Raw genomic sequence first — 17,528 nt, forward strand, 5'->3', positions numbered from 1 at the left:
ATAATAAAGCATTGCAATACAATAACAGTAATAAAACATTTATACACCGGAAGTTTGCAAATGTTCGACCAATTATCTTCGAGTCTTTCCCTGGCGTTTCCGGTGTCAGTTGGAAGCAGCAGTGGGAAGGGTAAAGAGTGGTGACCAACATCAGAAGTGCTTTCTTGGACCAAACTAAAACACTGGTATTAGTTTAAACGGTTATTAGCTGACAGCACAGACGCGTTTAAGCTGTTTGTTTTGTGAAACTGTAAAACGGTAGAAGAGCGCGTCAAGTCAGTTAGCAGATGTTTAACTGAGCGTTTGATTAGCCATCTCTGCTAAACTAGTCGAGCGAGATGTTACACAGCAACAGCTCTCAGTTACACTCCATTGTTTATCTACGGTTTAAACCGTCACTTAAAAGTAACACGGGTTGTGTTTTTTTTGGACGTCTGTCAGTTGTTATTTAATGAAACTCTCACGAAGCGTTTTACGATTGACAATCGACTTAATGTCCAAAGTGTGATCTGTAGTCGTCGTTTAGTGATTAGTGTGTTATGATATTGTATATAGTGAGTTAACCAGTAATCTTCGTTTGTTTTGCCAGTCTCTCACACAGTTCGTTGTAACTGAACTGAAACCGAAACTGTTCGAGCTAATAAATGCAATATGATGTCTTGTAGTCGTTTATCTGTGTGTTGTTTTGGGGTTTGTTCATAGATCAGCAATGCAGAGGAGTGAGGTGAAGGATCCGGTAGCTGATAGCAGTGCAGATGAAACAGAGGAGAGCACTTCTGCATCTGAGATGACCAACAGCCCTAAAGGAGCTGTAACACAGCCGGATGGCACACCAACCAAGGCAGGGGAAGGCTGTAAGTGTGTCCTAGTGTGTCCAGTTATTCACTGCCATGTTTCTTCTCACTCAGCTCCCATGTTTCTTGTGTTCAGTGGCAGAGGCTAAAGCGAATTCTGCCTCCTGTGACATGGCTGAGGAACTGAGCAGACAGCTGGAGGACATCCTCAGCACCTATTGTCATGAGGATGGTGGTGTTGGCGGTGAGGACGCGGCAGTGACCAATGGCCAGCCTGACGGTGTGGAAGTGAATGGGTTGTCTGAGAAGGAGGACGGCAAGCAGCAGGAGGCCAAGCTGAATGGCAATGGATGCACTGAGAAGGATCAGAAAAAGATGCAGGACAAGAAGAAAGTGAAAGGCTTGGGTGAGTCAATGTGTTTGCCTGAACATGCATCAACACCTACCTTTGACTCACTCTTAATGCTCTTTACATTATCTGGTACAGTTAAACTGTGACAAGACAATTATACTTTTATGAAAGATTTCTATTTCAAATAACTGCTGTTCTTTGAACTGTCTTTTCATCAAAGAATCCTGAAAAAAATATACAAAATATATCATTCTTTTCCCCACAAAAGCCATTTTCAACATTGACAATAAGAAATGTTTCATGAGCCCTATTGCCGTATTAGTATGTGTGTGTGAAACCCAGTCATTCCTATAGGAATCCAGGCGATCAGGAGTTTCATGTAAGAGTGAAACACATCCCCAAGCAAGGTTGCAAATTTTTACGTTTGCTGCATAAATTCTCTGCATTGTGACCTCTGTGTGATCGGTGCTTCTTGCATCTCTACGCTATTGAGAAGAGACAATTATTGCTTTAATTTTCTAATGTGGCTTTAAGTTGCACATTGGTTTGTGTTTGTTGAAGTATATCCTGAATTTGATCATTGTAAGATTAGAAATAAATGTATAACCGGTTCCAGTTTTATGACCGTAATATGGCTTTTTTTTTTATATAGAGCTAGGCTGAAAATACTGATAACCATTTTAACAAAAACTCCTAGATCAGTTTTGTTTTCAGTTCACGTGTGAATAAAGCTTTATTTGTAGATTGTCTTCCAAAACGAGTTTTTATGACAGTAACTGTTTATATGATTTTTCAGTGATGAAGTTCAAGGTGAATTGGAGCAGAAACATAATTATATAATCAGAAAGTTTAAATCGGCAAATTAAATGTAAACTGTCAGTTTATTATTTGAGTATTGATTAAAAATATCAAAAAAAGAATAGCAATTAAATTTGGGTGAGAACTTTGCAATTATGCATAATTAAAAAAAAAAAAATTCTGACTATTGCCTGAAATATTCCTGATCATGATCAAAATCAAATTTAATCGAGGGCCTATGTTGTCAGAATCAAATCAAATAGTGAAATCTGTGTCAATAACCTGCCTTATTCTTAACCTAAAATCATTTTTTTGCTTGTGTGTTTTAGGCAAGGAGATCACCCTTCTTATGCAGACCCTCAACACATTGAGCACTCCAGAGGAGAAGCTGGGTGGTCTCTGCAAGAAGTATGCTGAGCTGGTAAGACATGATGATTTCAAAAGATGTCAACATCTCAGGTCATGTGTTGTATAAAGAAAAAACATCACTCCTAAAAAGGGGAGATGGAAAAAAAAAACTACCTTTTTGGGTGTAAAAAGAATTCACCTACATTATAAATGGAACTGGGGGATAAAAATAAAACAATAAAAAGAGTTGCGGTTGTGTCCTTATGCGCTGATTTAGCATTTCAACTGACTGGGCTTGAGCTTGTTTACATGAATACATTACTAGGAAATGCGTGGGTTTCCTCAGCGCACATTTCCACAGTAATTCAGTGATACATTTCTAAAGATGTTTCACATCTTCATGCTATCACCACTATAATTCCCTGGAATGCTATGAAGTGTTGGCCTGTAATCTAAATCGGCTTATAAAAGCAAGTCCTTACTTGTGTCCTTACATTGTTTTCTCCATTTTATCACAAAATACACACAATACATGCCGTTTTGATCCCCTTTAAAAGTCATTTTTATGATTCAAATAATATAGTAAAATAACAAATTTGAATAATGTGCCTGTCCTGCTTTGTTTCTTTTAGCTAGAGGAGCACCGTAATGCTCAGAAACAGATGCGGGTTCTGCAGAAGAAGCAGACGCAGCTGATCCAGGAGAAGGACCACTTACGAAACGAGCACAGCAAAGCCATCCTGGCACGCAGCAAGCTGGAGAGTCTCTGTCGAGAACTGCAGAGACACAACCGCACACTTAAGGTACACTAACTCCATATGAATGCAAATAACATGATAACCATTATTTGCGCTCGGAGGGTTTAGCATAATTCATCATCTGTGTGGTGCCTGCCTAATGCAAAATTTCAATTCAGAGGTAATCAGAGCAGAGATCTGCCTTGGCAGTTTTCCCTCCCTGCTGCTCCAAGTACTGTTTCATCTGCTCTAACTCCACTTTTCACATAACTTGAGGCTTGTTGCATTATATATTACATAATCAGATAAATGGATTGATGTTTGCTGTGCTTGGCAGGAGGATGGCGTGCAGCGAGCCCGTTTGGAGGAGGAGAAAAGGAAGGAAGTGACTTCACATTTCCAGGTGACTCTGAACGACATCCAAGTTCAGATGGAGCAGCACAACGAGCGTAATGCAAACCTAAGGCAGGAGAACATGGAGCTGGCTGACAAACTGAAGAAGCTCATTGAGCAGTATGAGCTCAGAGAGGAGGTGAGAGATACCAAAATAAAGGATGAAGGAAAAATATGTTTGTGATGACTTTTAACAGCTGAGCTACTCAATCATAATTTGTTTGCAGGTGAAACTTTGCTTTATATTTTATAGAATGCAATAAAATATTTTATTATGACTTGTTGTTTTGGAGCCACTGTACCTAAGAGAGATGTTTGCTCTCTCAGCATATTGACAAGGTGTTCAAGCAGAAAGACCTGCAGCAACAGCTGGTGGATGCTAAGCTTCATCAGGCACAGGCTCTGCTCAAGGACTCAGGGGACAGGCATCAGAAGGAGAAAGACTTTGTGAGTTTCTACAGCCTTAAAACTGTATTGAGACTGGCAGTATGTATCCACTGATGTGGTTATGCCCATCTGGGCAATAGCTTCCAGTCCATAATTAACATTTATATGGTTTGTAATTTCTTTCTTTTTCAGCTCCTGAAAGAGGCAGCGGAGTCGCAGAGGATGTATGAGCTCATGAAACAACAGGAAGTCCATCTGAAACAGCAGGTGAGGAACATAAGATAGATCATGCACCTAAAAGACAGCTCCAGATATTAGTTTTTAATTTGTATCTTTTATTCAGCAAGATGCATTTAATTGGTCAAAAGTAACGGTAAAGACATTTGTTACAAAAAAATTGAAACAAATTCTATTGAAGAATCCTGAAAAAAATATACTAAATATACTGTATATATATATATATATATATATATATACACAGTACAGACCAAAAGTTTGGAAATATTACTATTTTTAATGTTTAATGTTTTCAGAAGTTTTTTCTGCTCATCAAGCCTGATCAAAAATACAGAAAAAAACGTAATATTGTGAAATATTATTACAACTTAAAATAACAGTTTTCTATTTATACTTTAAAAAATATACTTTAAAAAATAATTTATTACTGTGATGCAAAGCTGAATTTTCAGCATCATCACTCCAGCCTTCAGTGTCACATGTAACATCAGTCTATCTCATGATCATTTAGAAATAATTCTAATATTCTGATTTATTATGAGTGTTGGAAACAGTTCTGCTGTCTAATATATTTGATGAATGAAAGGTTAAAAAGAACTGCATTTATTCAAAAATAAAAAAAGTATAAAGTATAGTAAATTTAAAAACAATTATTTTAAATTGTAATAATATATCACAATATTACATTTTTTTCTGTATTTCTGAACAAATAAATGCAGGCTTGATGAGCAGAAGAAACTTCTTTTAAAAACATTAAAAATAGTAATGTTTCCAAACTTTTGGTCTGTACTGTATATATATATATAATGTGTATATATAATTTATGTGTGTGTGTATGTATGTATATATATATATATATATATATATATATATAATTTTTATTTTTAAGTAGTGTACAGGTGCTGGTCATATAATTAGAATATCATCAAAAAATTGATTTATTTAATTAATTCCATTCAGAAAGTGAAACTTGTATATTATATTCATTCATTACACACAGACTGATATATTTCAAATCTTTATTTCTTTTCATTTTGATGATTATAACTGACAACTAAGGAAAATCCCAAATTCAGTATCCCGGAAATTTTTTATATTACCTAAGACCAATACAAAGAAAGGTTTTTTGAAATCTTGGTCAACTGAAAAGTATGAGCATGTACAACACTTAATACTTAGTTGGGGCTACTTTTGCCTGAATGCGGCGACTCGATCATTCTGTGGCACTGCTCAGGTGTTATGAGAGCCCAGGTTGCTCTGATAGTGGCCTTCAGCTCTTCTGCATCGTTGGGTCTGGCATATCGCATCTTCCTCTTCACAATACCCCATAGTTTTTCTATGGGGTTAAGTTCAGGCGAGTTTTCTGGCCAATTAAGAACAGGGATACCATGGTCCTTAAACCAGGTACTGGAAGCTTTGGCTCTCTGTGCTGGGGCCAAGTCCTGTTGAAAATGAAATCTGCATCTCCATAAAGTTGGTCAGCAGCAGGAAGCATGAAGTGCTCAAACTTCCTGGTATACGGCTGTGTTGACCTTGGACCTCAGAAAACACAGTGGACCAACACCAGCAGATGACATGGTACCCCAAACCATCACTGACTGTGGAAACTTTACACTGGACCTCAAGCAACATGGATTGTGTGCCTCTCCTCTCTTCCTCCAGACTCTGGGACCCTGATTTCCAAAGGAAATGCAAAATTTACTTTCATCAGAGAACATAACTTTGGACCACTCAGCAGCAGTCCAGTCCTTTTTGTCTTTAGACGCTTCTGACTCTGTCTGTTGTTCAAGAGTGGCTTGACACAAGGAATGCGACAGCTGAAACCCATGTCTTGCATACGTCTGTGTGTAATGGTTCTTGAAGCACTGACTCCAGCTGCAGTCCACTCTTTGTTAATCTCCTCCACATTTTTGAATGGGTTTCATTCCACAATCCTCTTCAGGGTGCGGTTATGTGCGGTTTTCCCTATTGCTTGTACACATCTTTTCCTTCCCTTCGCCTCTCTATTAATGTGCTTGGACACAGAGCTCTGTGAACAGCCAGCCTCTTTTGCAATGACCTTTTGTGTCTTGCCCTCCTTGTGCAAGGTGTCAATGGTCGTCTTTGGGACAACTGTCAAGTCAGCAGTCTTCCCCATGATTGTGTAGCCTACAGAACTAGACTGAGAGACCATTTAAAGGCCTTTGCAGGTGTTTTGAGTTAATCAGCTGATTAGAGTGTGGCACCAGGTGTCTTCAATATTGAAACTTTTCACCATATTAAAATTTTCTGAGATACTGAATTTGGGATTTTCCTTAGTTGTCAGTTATAAACATCAAAATTAAAAGAAATACAAATTTGAAATATTTCAGTCTGTCTGTAATGAATGAATATAATATACAATTTTCACTTTTTGAATGGAATTAGTGAAATCAACATTTTGATGATATTCTAATTATATGACCAGCACCTGTATATGTACTTATATAGCACTCGACTTGGCATGGCATTGCATAGATTTTTGGAATCTACCCAAAACTCCCTTACATTGTGATGGTGGTTTTTACACAGTCAAGCGGCATTCAGAAACATGTTACTGCTATAATGTGTTTAACTATTGAGGCTAAAAGGTTTTTATTTGCTCTTTTACAGCTCTCATTGTACACAGAGAAGTTTGAAGAATTTCAAAACACACTTTCCAAAAGCAACGAGGTGTTCACAACATTCAAACAAGAGATGGAAAAGGTAAAGAAAGCTAAACTAACACCAAAGAAACTGTTAGTCTGTTCATGCGTTGCTACATATTTCCCAACACAAAACATAAATCTCTAAACCCTTACGTAAAGGTGATTTCATCTGAATTTGTATTGTCCCACAGATGACAAAGAAGATTAAAAAGCTGGAGAAGGAAACATCCATGTACAGATCACGATGGGAAAGTAGTAACAAAGCCTTGCTGGAAATGGCAGAGGAGGTGATTGTTGTCTTGCAAATTCTGTCATATTTGACAGTTAAAGCTTTGTTACACCAGCTAAAAATCGGTTATCTTTTCTCTCTGTAGAAAACGCTAAGAGACAAAGATTTCGAAAGCCTGCAGGTGAAGGTGCAGCGACTAGAAAAGCTCTGCCGTGCCTTACAGATAGAACGCAACGAGCTGAGTAAGAAGGTTGAGGGTGTCTCCACAGGTGTTGAGAGAAAGCCAGAAACAGAGGCGGGGTCTCCATCAGAAGCCACAGACTCGGAGGAGGGCAGCCCTGTCCATCAGAACAGCGCAGAGAATCCACAGACCACTCTTAGCCCGGTGTGTCACTCTGCTCCAGATCTAGAGGCCGAGACTCCCAGAGAGGTTTGCTCAGCTCAGGATTGAGTCTTGCTGCTGCTGCTGGGCGGCCAGGACACACACAATCCTTCCCGCCTCCACCAGACCCCCGACCCTCCGTCGGCAGGCAGCCTCTGTTGTTTTCCAAATCTGTGTCCACAACGGAACCACTGACTTGACTGCTCCTGGGGAGTTTCATTGTGTCAGGGAAGATTGTGCCTTCAACATGATTCCTATGCTGCGTTTATAATCTTAGATTTTTATGTGGCTTGCTTTATCCCATACTATTCCCAAGAAAATTCCATATTTGCATTTAGAGGGGCATGGATGTTGCTGCTGTGTCGGAATGCTCAGTGTTTGTCCACTAAATGCTCGTCTCTTTACTGTTTGGCTGATAAAACGTAAAGAATCGTAACAGGCAGATTGCTGAAATCGGTGAAACCGCAGTTGTAATGCAATGCTATTTCTTTGGGTGTTTTTATTTAATTTCTCACCTTAAGTTCTTGTATCGGGTAAAGTCTGCTTGTACACTTTCCAGTCACCCTCTTTCTTCGGTTTAAATCCCACAAATCATAGTTTTCACCAAACAAAGAATGTATGATTTGTTATTCATCTTCACTACTCTGAGTTTAGAACTGTAGACGCAGAGTTAAGACTAACATTGTTATTTGAGTTTAAGGTTCATGTAATCTGAACCCAGATTTTCTTTTGTTCTTTTGCACAACACTTGAATTTGTCACATGTATCTTTTAAGTTTACACCACTAGCTTTCTTTAAGTTAATTTATCCAGCATTGTAAGTGCATTCCTTTAACATTCCGTTAACTTCTAATTAGGAATGTGCACATAAATGATGACATGACCAATGAGGGATTCTCCTTCAGTGTGATTTCAGTTTGGACAGTTTTCATGTTCAGTTGTTTCAGCTACTGATCACATGACTTTGTGTTGGTGGCTTACTAAATGTATTTAACATATTCAAAATGTAAAAAAAAAAAAAAAAGCCCAGTTACATCAGATTAAACTGGAAGATTCAAGGACACACTATGGAATTCTAGCTCTGTGCATGTCATCTCAGTTAGTGTTGAGCCTGTGCGCAAAGCACTGACGAGCTGAGAAATGAATGTACGTTCCACACAAAGTGACTTAGTCTTGTGATGTCAGTAAATTTCAACACTCTTGAATTTTTTCTTCACTTCAGTATCCTTGCTGAGTGGAGTACAAAAGTATTTATTGGTGAAGTGTTGAGCGGTTGGCCATATAAACCCTTCCATATTTCATTCAGTCAGTCAAGATTTCTGTACTTGTTTAGATTTCGTTTCAAAACATTTGTGAACTGGTATGTGTGTGAAAAAAATTACATTCCCATTATATAAGGAGGTACCAAAGATCTTTGTTGATTTGTTTCCCCCCACACCCTGTATACATTTATTTGCGAATTAAAATACTAAGAAAATTAAATTGTGATTTCTGTATTCATTGTTGATAGACTGACGTGATAACGTAAACCAACAACATTGCTTGCATGGCTGAGAAACAAAATTGTGAACTTTTCAAATATTATGTAGTATTATTTAAGCAAAATGAAAAGATTGTGTTTTGTAAATTAAGTATTAAATTAATTATAAAAAATATGTGTGATCGAATACAACCATAAACGATTCATTAACTGTCCATTATAATAAGAGTGACATGTGGGTTATGATGTCAGTTGTAAAACTAAAGATATCAAAATCAAATATATTTTTGTTATTATTACAGACCGGACCGTCGGAATGGTTTAATGTTCATCCGGGATCTCTTTTTGCCTGTACAGGAAGTGAAGTCCGTCTCTATTTGTAAGTTGGTTTGTTTGATACCTTTATCTCAAACGGTGGCAGAGTCTAATTAATTTAAGTGGGTACAGCATATTAAACATATGAAAAATATGTTTATATAAACTTTGTTTTTGCTGTATATAAAAACAAAGGCACAATCTCAAATAGTGTCAGAGTTTAATTTAAGTGGGTACAGTATATAAAACATGAAAAATATGGATTCAGTACTGTATATAAAAACAATAAAGGCATCATATGAAAAACCAAGCCTTGTGCATCATAAGGAATAATATTCTGAATATATTACAGTTGGTTTGATACCTTTAGATCAAGTTGTGTCAGTTTAATGGATTTATATTATTGCATACATTAAAAGTTTTACAATTATTATAAAACACATAAAAAGGTAATTCAAAAGACGGAGCTTTGTGCAATAACGGGGATGTTTTTCTGAACATTTTAGTATTGGTTTTATATTATAATGTCACGTAGTTAAATTGTTAAATTCATATTTTTTTTAAGCCTTGTGCAACGTAAAGGACATATATCTTTATGACTGAGTTAGTTTGGGCTCAAAACATAACAGCCACAAAGAGTTTAATTGGCAAAAAAAAAATGTCAAACTAACGTTACCACCGTTAAGAACGGAAAATTAATACACTCATGCTTTATTATTTCACATAGAGACCCATTCTCCTCAAGGGCCATGAGAGGTCCATCACTCAGATCAAATACAACAGAGAAGGAGATCTCCTGTTCTCAATATCCAAGGATACAGTAAGTGATAAACTACATCACAGTCTGGTTTTTGGGGGGATTAGAATTATTATGTTTTAGATGTATGTTGTCATTGTAGGTTGTGAATGCGTGGTACTCTGTCAGTGGAGAAAGGCTTGGCACTTACAATGGACACGGGTACCGTCTGGTGTGTGGATGTTGACTGTATCCTTTCTAAAAGATCTGCTGTACAGTTGGAGCAATGCTAGATCAGGCTCATTCATTTCTGTTTTTACTAAAATTATTTTGATATAGATGAATATTTCACATGTACTGTTCTTTACTACGAGTCCTTTGTTTTTTGGATAAGTTGTTCTTAACATGTTTCGAAGGGGACAGAAAAAACTTATTGATGGGATCTGCTGATAACAGCTGCAGGCTCTGGGACTGTCAGACAGGTTGGAAGTTTAGTATATTATCAATTACATAAATGCCTCTCTGTTAAACAACTATCTTAAACAACTATTTCAATTTCAAAAATATAAAAACTGATTTGATATCAGTTTAAATGCTTTGTCAACAAGCAGCATTTTACAAGTGTCAGTCTTGTTGAATGAGGTTTGCGTGTTGACTTCTTCAGGAAAGCAGCTGGCTCTGCTGGAGACGAGCTCGGCATTGAAGATGTGCGGTTTTGACTTCAGTGGGAACATCATAATGTTTTCCACAGACAAGCAGACGGGCTACCAGTGCTTTCTCAATTACTTCGACCTGTGAGACCCCCAACAGATCGTTTAGAGTTTGACCATTGGTGACTAAAGCAATACTGGTGATGCTTCCTATAAAACATATCTAATGTATCATGTAACATATCTTCTCTCCCACAGAGGACAACCAAACCAAAAATTCAGAATACTTTTGTTCCACAAAAGTCATATGGTTACAAGTAGTTTACAACTGCAATACATACATTATATATATAGCAAATGTAGTATTTTGTAAGAATTTGTAAAAATCTAAATTATTTTAGAACAGAACATTTGAAAGATGAATAATGAATTTATTACCATTGTATGAATATGTAATCAGTAAAGACTTAACTGCAGGCTGATTACAAGTATCTTAAAATGTATTTAAGCTTACTACAAGTACTTAATTTTTGTAATCTGATTACTTAATACAGATTACACGACGTAATCAGTTACTACCCAACTCTTCAGAGGTATTTAAACACAATTACTTACTATCGACTACTTATCACACGTTAATTTAGCATAGTAGAAAGGAACATGAAATGCTGTTACACCTGCTGCACTCTTTTACCTAGTGTAGTGTTTGCATTATCCAATTGGATCAATGCTACATACTACAAAGCTGCTGCTGATAAACAAACTGTGAACATGAAGAAAGTGTTCGTGTAAGATTAATGAAAAACCACAAAATATCAGAATTTTTATTTTGTTTACCAAAGTCATTGTAATAATAAGGACATTTCACAACCACTGAACTCTTGAACTCCAAACGGCTATTTCCAGTCAGCCGTGAGACTGACGTGCTAGTGTAACCACAACAGAAAAGAATTGGGAATCTAACAGCAATACAGCAAGCCTTTGCAATGCCCCACCTGCCAGGGGAAAGTTCAATACAGAGCCTTAATAAAAACAAACATTTAACGCTTAAAAACGAGGTAAAGAACACCATTCGCAAACAGCGTCCGCAGAGAAAACTAAATAAGAGCGGCCAATAAGTGTGTGTCAATCCATGATTAAAAAAACTAAAGGGGTGAGATTCCCATGATGGGAGAAAAAAAAAGAAAAAGATATGTGCTATCCTGGTCCTGTTTGAGGTGCTATCGTCGGTAAACAGTCACATGAGGACTACCAGTGGGAGGCAAACAAACATGGTTTCAAAAGCACAAGAAAATAAGGAAAGAGAAACACCTGTCATTTCACACTTGTAAATGTAAAAAAATTTTATACCGCTTCATTAGATTACAAATAGTAAAACGAGTCTTACAAAATAATTTACAGTCCTCAGCTCAGGACACGAGCTAACACCTAGGATGTGTGTGTGTGTGTGTGGGTTTGACGTTTGAGAGGATGAGGGTGTATGACAAGTTCATGCATCCATGAGCACCACGTGTCCTTTTCTCAGACTGTTTTTAATTCCTCTTTTGGCCTGTAAATAAAAATCACAGAAAAATAAATTTAAAAAAAAATCAGTGATCCATATGCAAATATTTGAAAACATATACTGTGATGTATGGTATAGTTCAAAAGTACGGGGTTGGTGAGATGTTTTGAAAGTATCTTAAGCTCACCAAGAAACATTTATTTATTTGAAAAGAGAGAAAGAGAGACAGAAAAAAAGAAACATTACAATATAAAAACTTTTCTATTTAAATGTTTATATAAACATTATTATTACCAGTGTTAAAAGCAGTTGTGATCATAATTCTTTGAGCAGAAAGTTCAAAACAATGGCATTTATTTAAAATAGAAATATTTTGTAATATTATAAAGGGTTTTTACGGTCACTTTTGATCAATTTAATTCATGATTGATGAAAAAAAAAAAAAAAAACTAAATGGTACTGTATACATTTTAAAAGTATCAAATTTCAAATAGACCTTTACAAAAACAGCTGTCTAGCTGAAAAAAACATAACAATGAAGTTTATTAAGTGGCGTTTTTAAAATTAATAAAGCAAGCTATGCCATTAGAGTGATGTTTTACATTATAAGAAAACCTGAGCACACATTTCATAATCCACGATGCGAGAGATAACTTACCCCTTTGTGTCCATTTTTTCTTCTGAAGCTTTCTCTTCTTCTTTGACATCTGGTATCAAAAGAGAGGGACAGCGTGTCAATCTCACGTCTCTTAACAATATGTGAACAGCCCGAACTCACGAGAGTAACTGGTGTTGTTATAAGAAAGAGCCTGAAGTGAAAGAAGCCGACTGTACCTGTTGGCTCACCTTTCTTCTCTTCTCCATCCTTCTCTTCTTCAGTCTTCACTCGTTTAGGCTTCTTGTAATTGGCTGCATTTCTCCGGCCGCCCTGTCCTTCGTCTTCAGAGTCTGAGAACTCCTCGTCGCAGGCTATCCGCTTGTCGTGGGCACGGACTAAAGATGAGAAAAACAAGCACAACTCAGATCTCAAACTAAAACATAAATTTTGTTTACATCAGTACACATTGAAAGGTCCACGATGACAAATCAAGGAGTTTCCATGTTTGGGAGTATGCGATAAAAAAAGTTGCCAGCAAGTGAATAAAGGTGGCACTCACTGGAGATGCGTTTGTCGGGGTCATCCTCCTCATCTCCGCTGTCTTCCTGAACAGCATCCTCTGGGATCGCCTGCATCTGAACCCCTGGAGCATGAGGCAACATCCGCAGATTCTCAAACAGACGCTGTCTGTATAGAAAAAGAGAGGCGGCAGAAACAAAACACTTGTTCAATGTACAGCCTTCAGACATAAAAGAAAACTTTACACGTTCAATTTTGCATTCTGGAGTAAAGTCACTTGGGTTTTTTTTGCAACAGGAACAAAACAAATCCCATAAAACCCAATTGTAACAAACAAAGTCCAAAAAAAAAAAAAAAAAAACATCTGCCATTATACTCTCAATTGTGGCCCTTCATCCCACTTACTTGATTTTTTCCAGATAGTCATTTGTATTTTGATTGGTCATGTTGGAGGGGCTGATGTGAAGTTTAAAATCAGGTCCAAAATACTCAAAGTAGTCATTGTACGGAAGCTCTGATGGAACAAAAGAACAAAGTTCAATAGTGTTCACCATGGAGAGAACAAAACATCATAAATTCTAACACAATCAGTGTCTCTCACCATTGGGAATGGTGCTGTCCAGTGCTACAGCCGTCTCATAGGTCCAGCAGCGGGCCACGTTCCTGATGGTGTAGCCTCCTCCTCCCAGCATGAGCAGGGGCAGGTTAAAGCTCTTTATGTACTCCACACACTTGGCATGGCCTGAGAAACCCACAAGGGTTTGGTTAGACACAAACACAGCTCACTTTAGAGATGCATTTGCAGTTTGATCATGTTTGACACCTTTGATGGTGAGGTTAAAGCAGCCCAATCGATCTCCGGACAGAGAGTCAGCGCCACACTGGAGCACCACAGCACTGGGCTGGTACATCTCCATCACTTTGGCCATAATCTGCAGGACATTCAGAAACAGGAGATTTTCAAGACTGCTAATTAAAAGTACAATTTGTAAGATCTTTGCAGTAAAATATCCAAAAACCACTAGGCTAGTGTTATATATTTTGTTCAGCTGATTACTAACAATATCTCATGTTTTCATGAGAAAATTCCCATTCTAAACAGTGACACGGGGCAGTGCCGTCGCCTGTCAATGACGTTAGTTACCCTTTGTTACCGCCTTTACTGAAGTAGAAACCACATGACAACAGTGTCGTGGACAAATGCGGAAGTAGTGTCTAGCGTCCAGCAAACCACTAGCTTGCTTCAAGCAGTTCCTTATTTACTACTTCTTGCACGTTTTATGGTGGATTGTGTTACTTATTTATGGAACATAATTACTGTTAACCGTCTGCCGCTGGTTCTGTCGACATGGACAGCTCCCGTAAACGTAAGCGTACGGACCAACCAAACGACCCAAGAAGAGTTTGGCACAAGAGGAGAGAAAGAGCGAGGATCAATATCGGTGTTGCATTTTCTAGATGGAAAGAGCTTCGCGACAAACTTCAACTAGAAAGAGATGCCGATCTCGCTTGTGTTTTACTCGACAGGTGAGTTGTTTTGATTCGTATCTTTACAGAAAACGTATGCTATTATAACGATTAACAATATTAGTATTATGAGGCATACACGCCAAACGCGGGACATCAAGTCTCTAGACCCGTGTGAGGACGTCTGATCCATCGTCTGATTGCGTCTTTGCACTGACTTTGTATGTAATCTACTCACGCAAATCGTTGAACTCGCGTTTGCTATGTATGCCCAATTATTGTGTTTGAATGTACACGAGTGTATACATTTGTTAAACAAGTGGTAATTGTTTTCATATCGTCTAATTGATGGCCGTCAGAGGTTGGGTAGAAGACAACAAATCTCATCATTCCACTCTCCTTCTTAGCATCATCAAACTACACGATTGTTACTGTTTTGGTAGTGAACCCTCTAGTGGCAGGTCCTACAACCTGTACCTTTAAGACAAGCACATTTGAATTTTTTTTTTTTTTCACCTGCAAAGGTTTACAGACTTACAGGTTTGAATATGGCTTCGTAGGACTCATCATCTATACCATCCCTGAGCGGGTAATTCACCGCATAGTATTTTCCCTTCCCTGCACCGATATCCTGAAAAAAAAAAGGGGGGGGGGGGGGGGGGGTTAACATAGCTTAGCACTCCTTTTTAACCAGAAAGTAATCATTTTACTTGAAATACTTACTCGGAGGTCTCCAGTACCCGGGAAATACTCTCCATACTTGTGGAAGGAAACAGTCATGACACGGTCTGTTGTGTAGAAAGCTTCCTCGACTCCATCTCCGTGATGAATGTCAATGTCGATGTAAAGCACTCTTTGATGGTACCTAGAAAGATGAGGCTTTTAGTCTTTCAGTTTTCACAAAAATATTAAGGAAATATAAAGTTTTCAACAATGAAAAATATGTGACACTGAAAACTGGAGCAAAGATCCTGAAAATTCAGCTTTGCATTAAAGGAATAAAATTACATTTGAACATATTCCTATTTAGAGTATTTTTACTCACATAAAAGCAGCAATAGTGAGCATGGTATATTTTTCAAAAACACAAACATTTTAATTATCCCAAACTTTTGACCGGTAGTGTGTGTGTGTGTCTCGTATTTGTGTGCATAAATAAAAATGAAGTAATAAAAGTATTGTTATCTGTAGTAGTTTCTATTAAAGGACATACTTGAGCAGCTCCAGAATGGCGAGTACGATGTCGTTGACATAGCAGAAACCAGACGCCTCAGATTTCTTGGCATGATGAAGGCCTCCTGCCCAGTTAATGGCAATGTCTGTCTGCTGTTTGTTCAGTTTCACAGCCCCAGCTAAAAAATTATTAGAATATATGGTTAGGAAAAACACAAACACATAACTATAACAAACTGCGAGAAGATTCTGTACACATTAAAAGGAGAAAAAATGAAAAAACAACTTACCAACAGATCCACCTGTTGAGAGCTGACAGAACTCAAATAAGCCATCAAAGACGGGACAATCTTCCCCTACATTAACTGCATAGACAATAAAGCATGTTTACTGTACATTCAAGACACAGAAACAAGTCCAAAGGGAAGCAACTTGCATCATAGTTAAACTTTCCAACATTTAAAACATCTTAAAGGAAAACCAAACAACTTACATCTCTGCATCTGCTTGCTGTACTCAGACATGTTGTCTGGGCGGATGGAACGAAGGAACTTGATGTAATCATCACTGTGATACTTGGTCATTTCTTCACCATTGGCTTTATGAGGCCGCTGAACATGCAAACGAGTCAAGAAATCAGCTTAGCCAAAATAATAATAATAAAGCATAAAAATAATTGATTAATGTCTCTTACATAAATTTCCATTTTCCTATACAGGCCATAGTTGAGGAGGAGGTTGTGGGTCATGCGGATTCTGTGGGGTTTCATGGGATGACCCTGGCCATAGTAGTAATTCCCAACATCCCCTGGAAAAGAAGGAAAAAATTATATTAATACATAAAATGTAATATTATATATATATATATAAACAAATATTAAAGAGACAGAATATAACTACAGACTCTCAAAAGATGAACTATCGAATGTTTATTTGTTTTATGAAAATATGCTTTAAAGAAAATCTGAATTATTGCTTAATTATGGATTTTATTGAGTAATCCATTTTTTTCCAAATAGGCCTAGAACTAGACACAAAGCCAGCTGCACGGTTCAAGACGAGCATTACTACATGACAAACCGAAACATGATGTTCATTCGTGACCATGAGGGCAGATGAGAGCAAACACAGGGGGAAATGAAGACAAAACATCTTGTGCTATAAAAGTAGAGCATCTCGGAGCGATACTGCTGCTAGCAGTGAAGACATGAGTAAAAGCAGCGAGCTCATTTCATCTCAACTCTCCATCACGTCGAGCTAATTTTATCGACGCTATATGCGGGAAATAAAGAATACCGGTGTTGAAGTGTAACGTTACATAGATATACTGCACTTGCAAAAAAAGTGTGTGAATTGTGCTGGTGTTAAACCCATGCTGTGGTCTGGATGCTAACAGTGAACAAGAAGAACAACAGGATGAAGAGCAGCTAGGCTAACACTAGCATTAGCGCCGTGCGGCTAAACCCGGCTAACAATTAGACTGCACTCAGGAACTTAAGCGTTTTGCAGAATTTATCCAAAGCAGACACTGCGTTTTATTTCTCTGACAATAATAGCTCGATTTACCGCCGATAAAAATGCAATTCCTACCGTCATAATAATAGCAAACTTTCTTCTTTGTTCCTTGAGAACTCAGCGCCATTTTACCCTCCAATTACAGCCTGCGCCTGCCGGGTTTTCTGCGAACTGAGGAACTTGAATAGCAACTTGTCTCGGGGAGCTTTCGGCCAATCACAGATCAGATTCCATCACGGAGGGCGTTGCT

At 37.8% G+C, this 17,528-nt stretch overlaps 2 protein-coding genes across 4 annotated transcripts; one reads left to right on the forward strand and one right to left on the reverse strand.

The window, feature by feature from the left end:
- Positions 1-61: 61 nt before the first annotated feature.
- LOC132145535 (alpha-taxilin-like) lies at positions 62-8,383 on the forward strand. 2 transcript variants are annotated; one of them, XM_059556643.1, is made up of 11 exons: positions 62-185; positions 703-854; positions 931-1,200; positions 2,274-2,365; positions 2,925-3,095; positions 3,367-3,561; positions 3,750-3,869; positions 4,002-4,076; positions 6,678-6,770; positions 6,904-6,999; positions 7,087-8,383. In XM_059556643.1, the coding sequence occupies exons 2-11, from the start codon at positions 710-712 to the stop codon at positions 7,390-7,392; spliced, it is 1,563 nt and encodes a 520-aa protein (XP_059412626.1). In that variant the 5' UTR covers positions 62-185; positions 703-709; the 3' UTR covers positions 7,393-8,383. The 2 variants fall into 2 exon arrangements, 1 of the variants encoding a protein (XP_059412626.1); XR_009434475.1 differs by lacking the exons at positions 62-185; positions 703-854 and having other exon boundaries at positions 912-1,200; positions 7,087-7,843; positions 7,883-8,383.
- A 2,930-nt stretch (positions 8,384-11,313) lies between these two features.
- Positions 11,314-17,511, reverse strand: LOC132145536 (probable histone deacetylase 1-B). 2 transcript variants are annotated; one of them, XM_059556645.1, is made up of 14 exons: positions 17,354-17,511; positions 16,459-16,571; positions 16,258-16,375; positions 16,055-16,129; positions 15,805-15,943; positions 15,315-15,456; positions 15,130-15,222; positions 13,948-14,056; positions 13,726-13,866; positions 13,530-13,638; positions 13,165-13,292; positions 12,854-13,000; positions 12,666-12,714; positions 11,314-12,052 (listed from the first exon to the last, which is right to left on the reverse strand). In XM_059556645.1, exons 1-14 carry the CDS (start codon positions 17,403-17,405, stop codon positions 12,025-12,027), a joined length of 1,443 nt encoding a protein of 480 aa, XP_059412628.1. In that variant the 5' UTR covers positions 17,406-17,511; the 3' UTR covers positions 11,314-12,024. The 2 variants fall into 2 exon arrangements, with proteins under 2 accessions (XP_059412628.1, XP_059412627.1); XM_059556644.1 differs by having other exon boundaries at positions 12,842-13,000.
- Between the last annotated feature and the right edge of the window lie 17 nt (positions 17,512-17,528).

This window comes from Carassius carassius, chromosome 8 (genome assembly GCF_963082965.1).
Source record: "Carassius carassius chromosome 8, fCarCar2.1, whole genome shotgun sequence".
NCBI lineage: Eukaryota > Metazoa > Chordata > Actinopteri > Cypriniformes > Cyprinidae > Carassius > Carassius carassius.

Bases quoted from the DNA above. Each gene is read 5' to 3' on its own strand.
- LOC132145536 (XM_059556644.1), bottom strand. From the start codon at position 17,405: ATGGCGCTGAGTTCTCAAGGAACAAAGAAGAAAGTTTGCTATTATTAT. The intron at 15,944-16,054 runs GTAAGTTGTTTT...ATAATTTTTTAG, and splicing joins CTCAACAGGTGGATCTGTTG to CTGGGGCTGTGAAACTGAAC. The intron at 13,639-13,725 runs GTGAGAGACACT...TTGTTCCATCAG, and splicing joins GGACAGCACCATTCCCAATG to AGCTTCCGTACAATGACTAC.
- LOC132145535 (XM_059556643.1), top strand. From the start codon at position 710: ATGCAGAGGAGTGAGGTGAAGGATCCGGTAGCTGATAGCAGTGCAGAT. The intron at 6,771-6,903 runs GTAAAGAAAGCT...ATTGTCCCACAG, and splicing joins TCAAACAAGAGATGGAAAAG to ATGACAAAGAAGATTAAAAA. The intron at 7,000-7,086 runs GTGATTGTTGTC...TTCTCTCTGTAG, and splicing joins TGCTGGAAATGGCAGAGGAG to AAAACGCTAAGAGACAAAGA.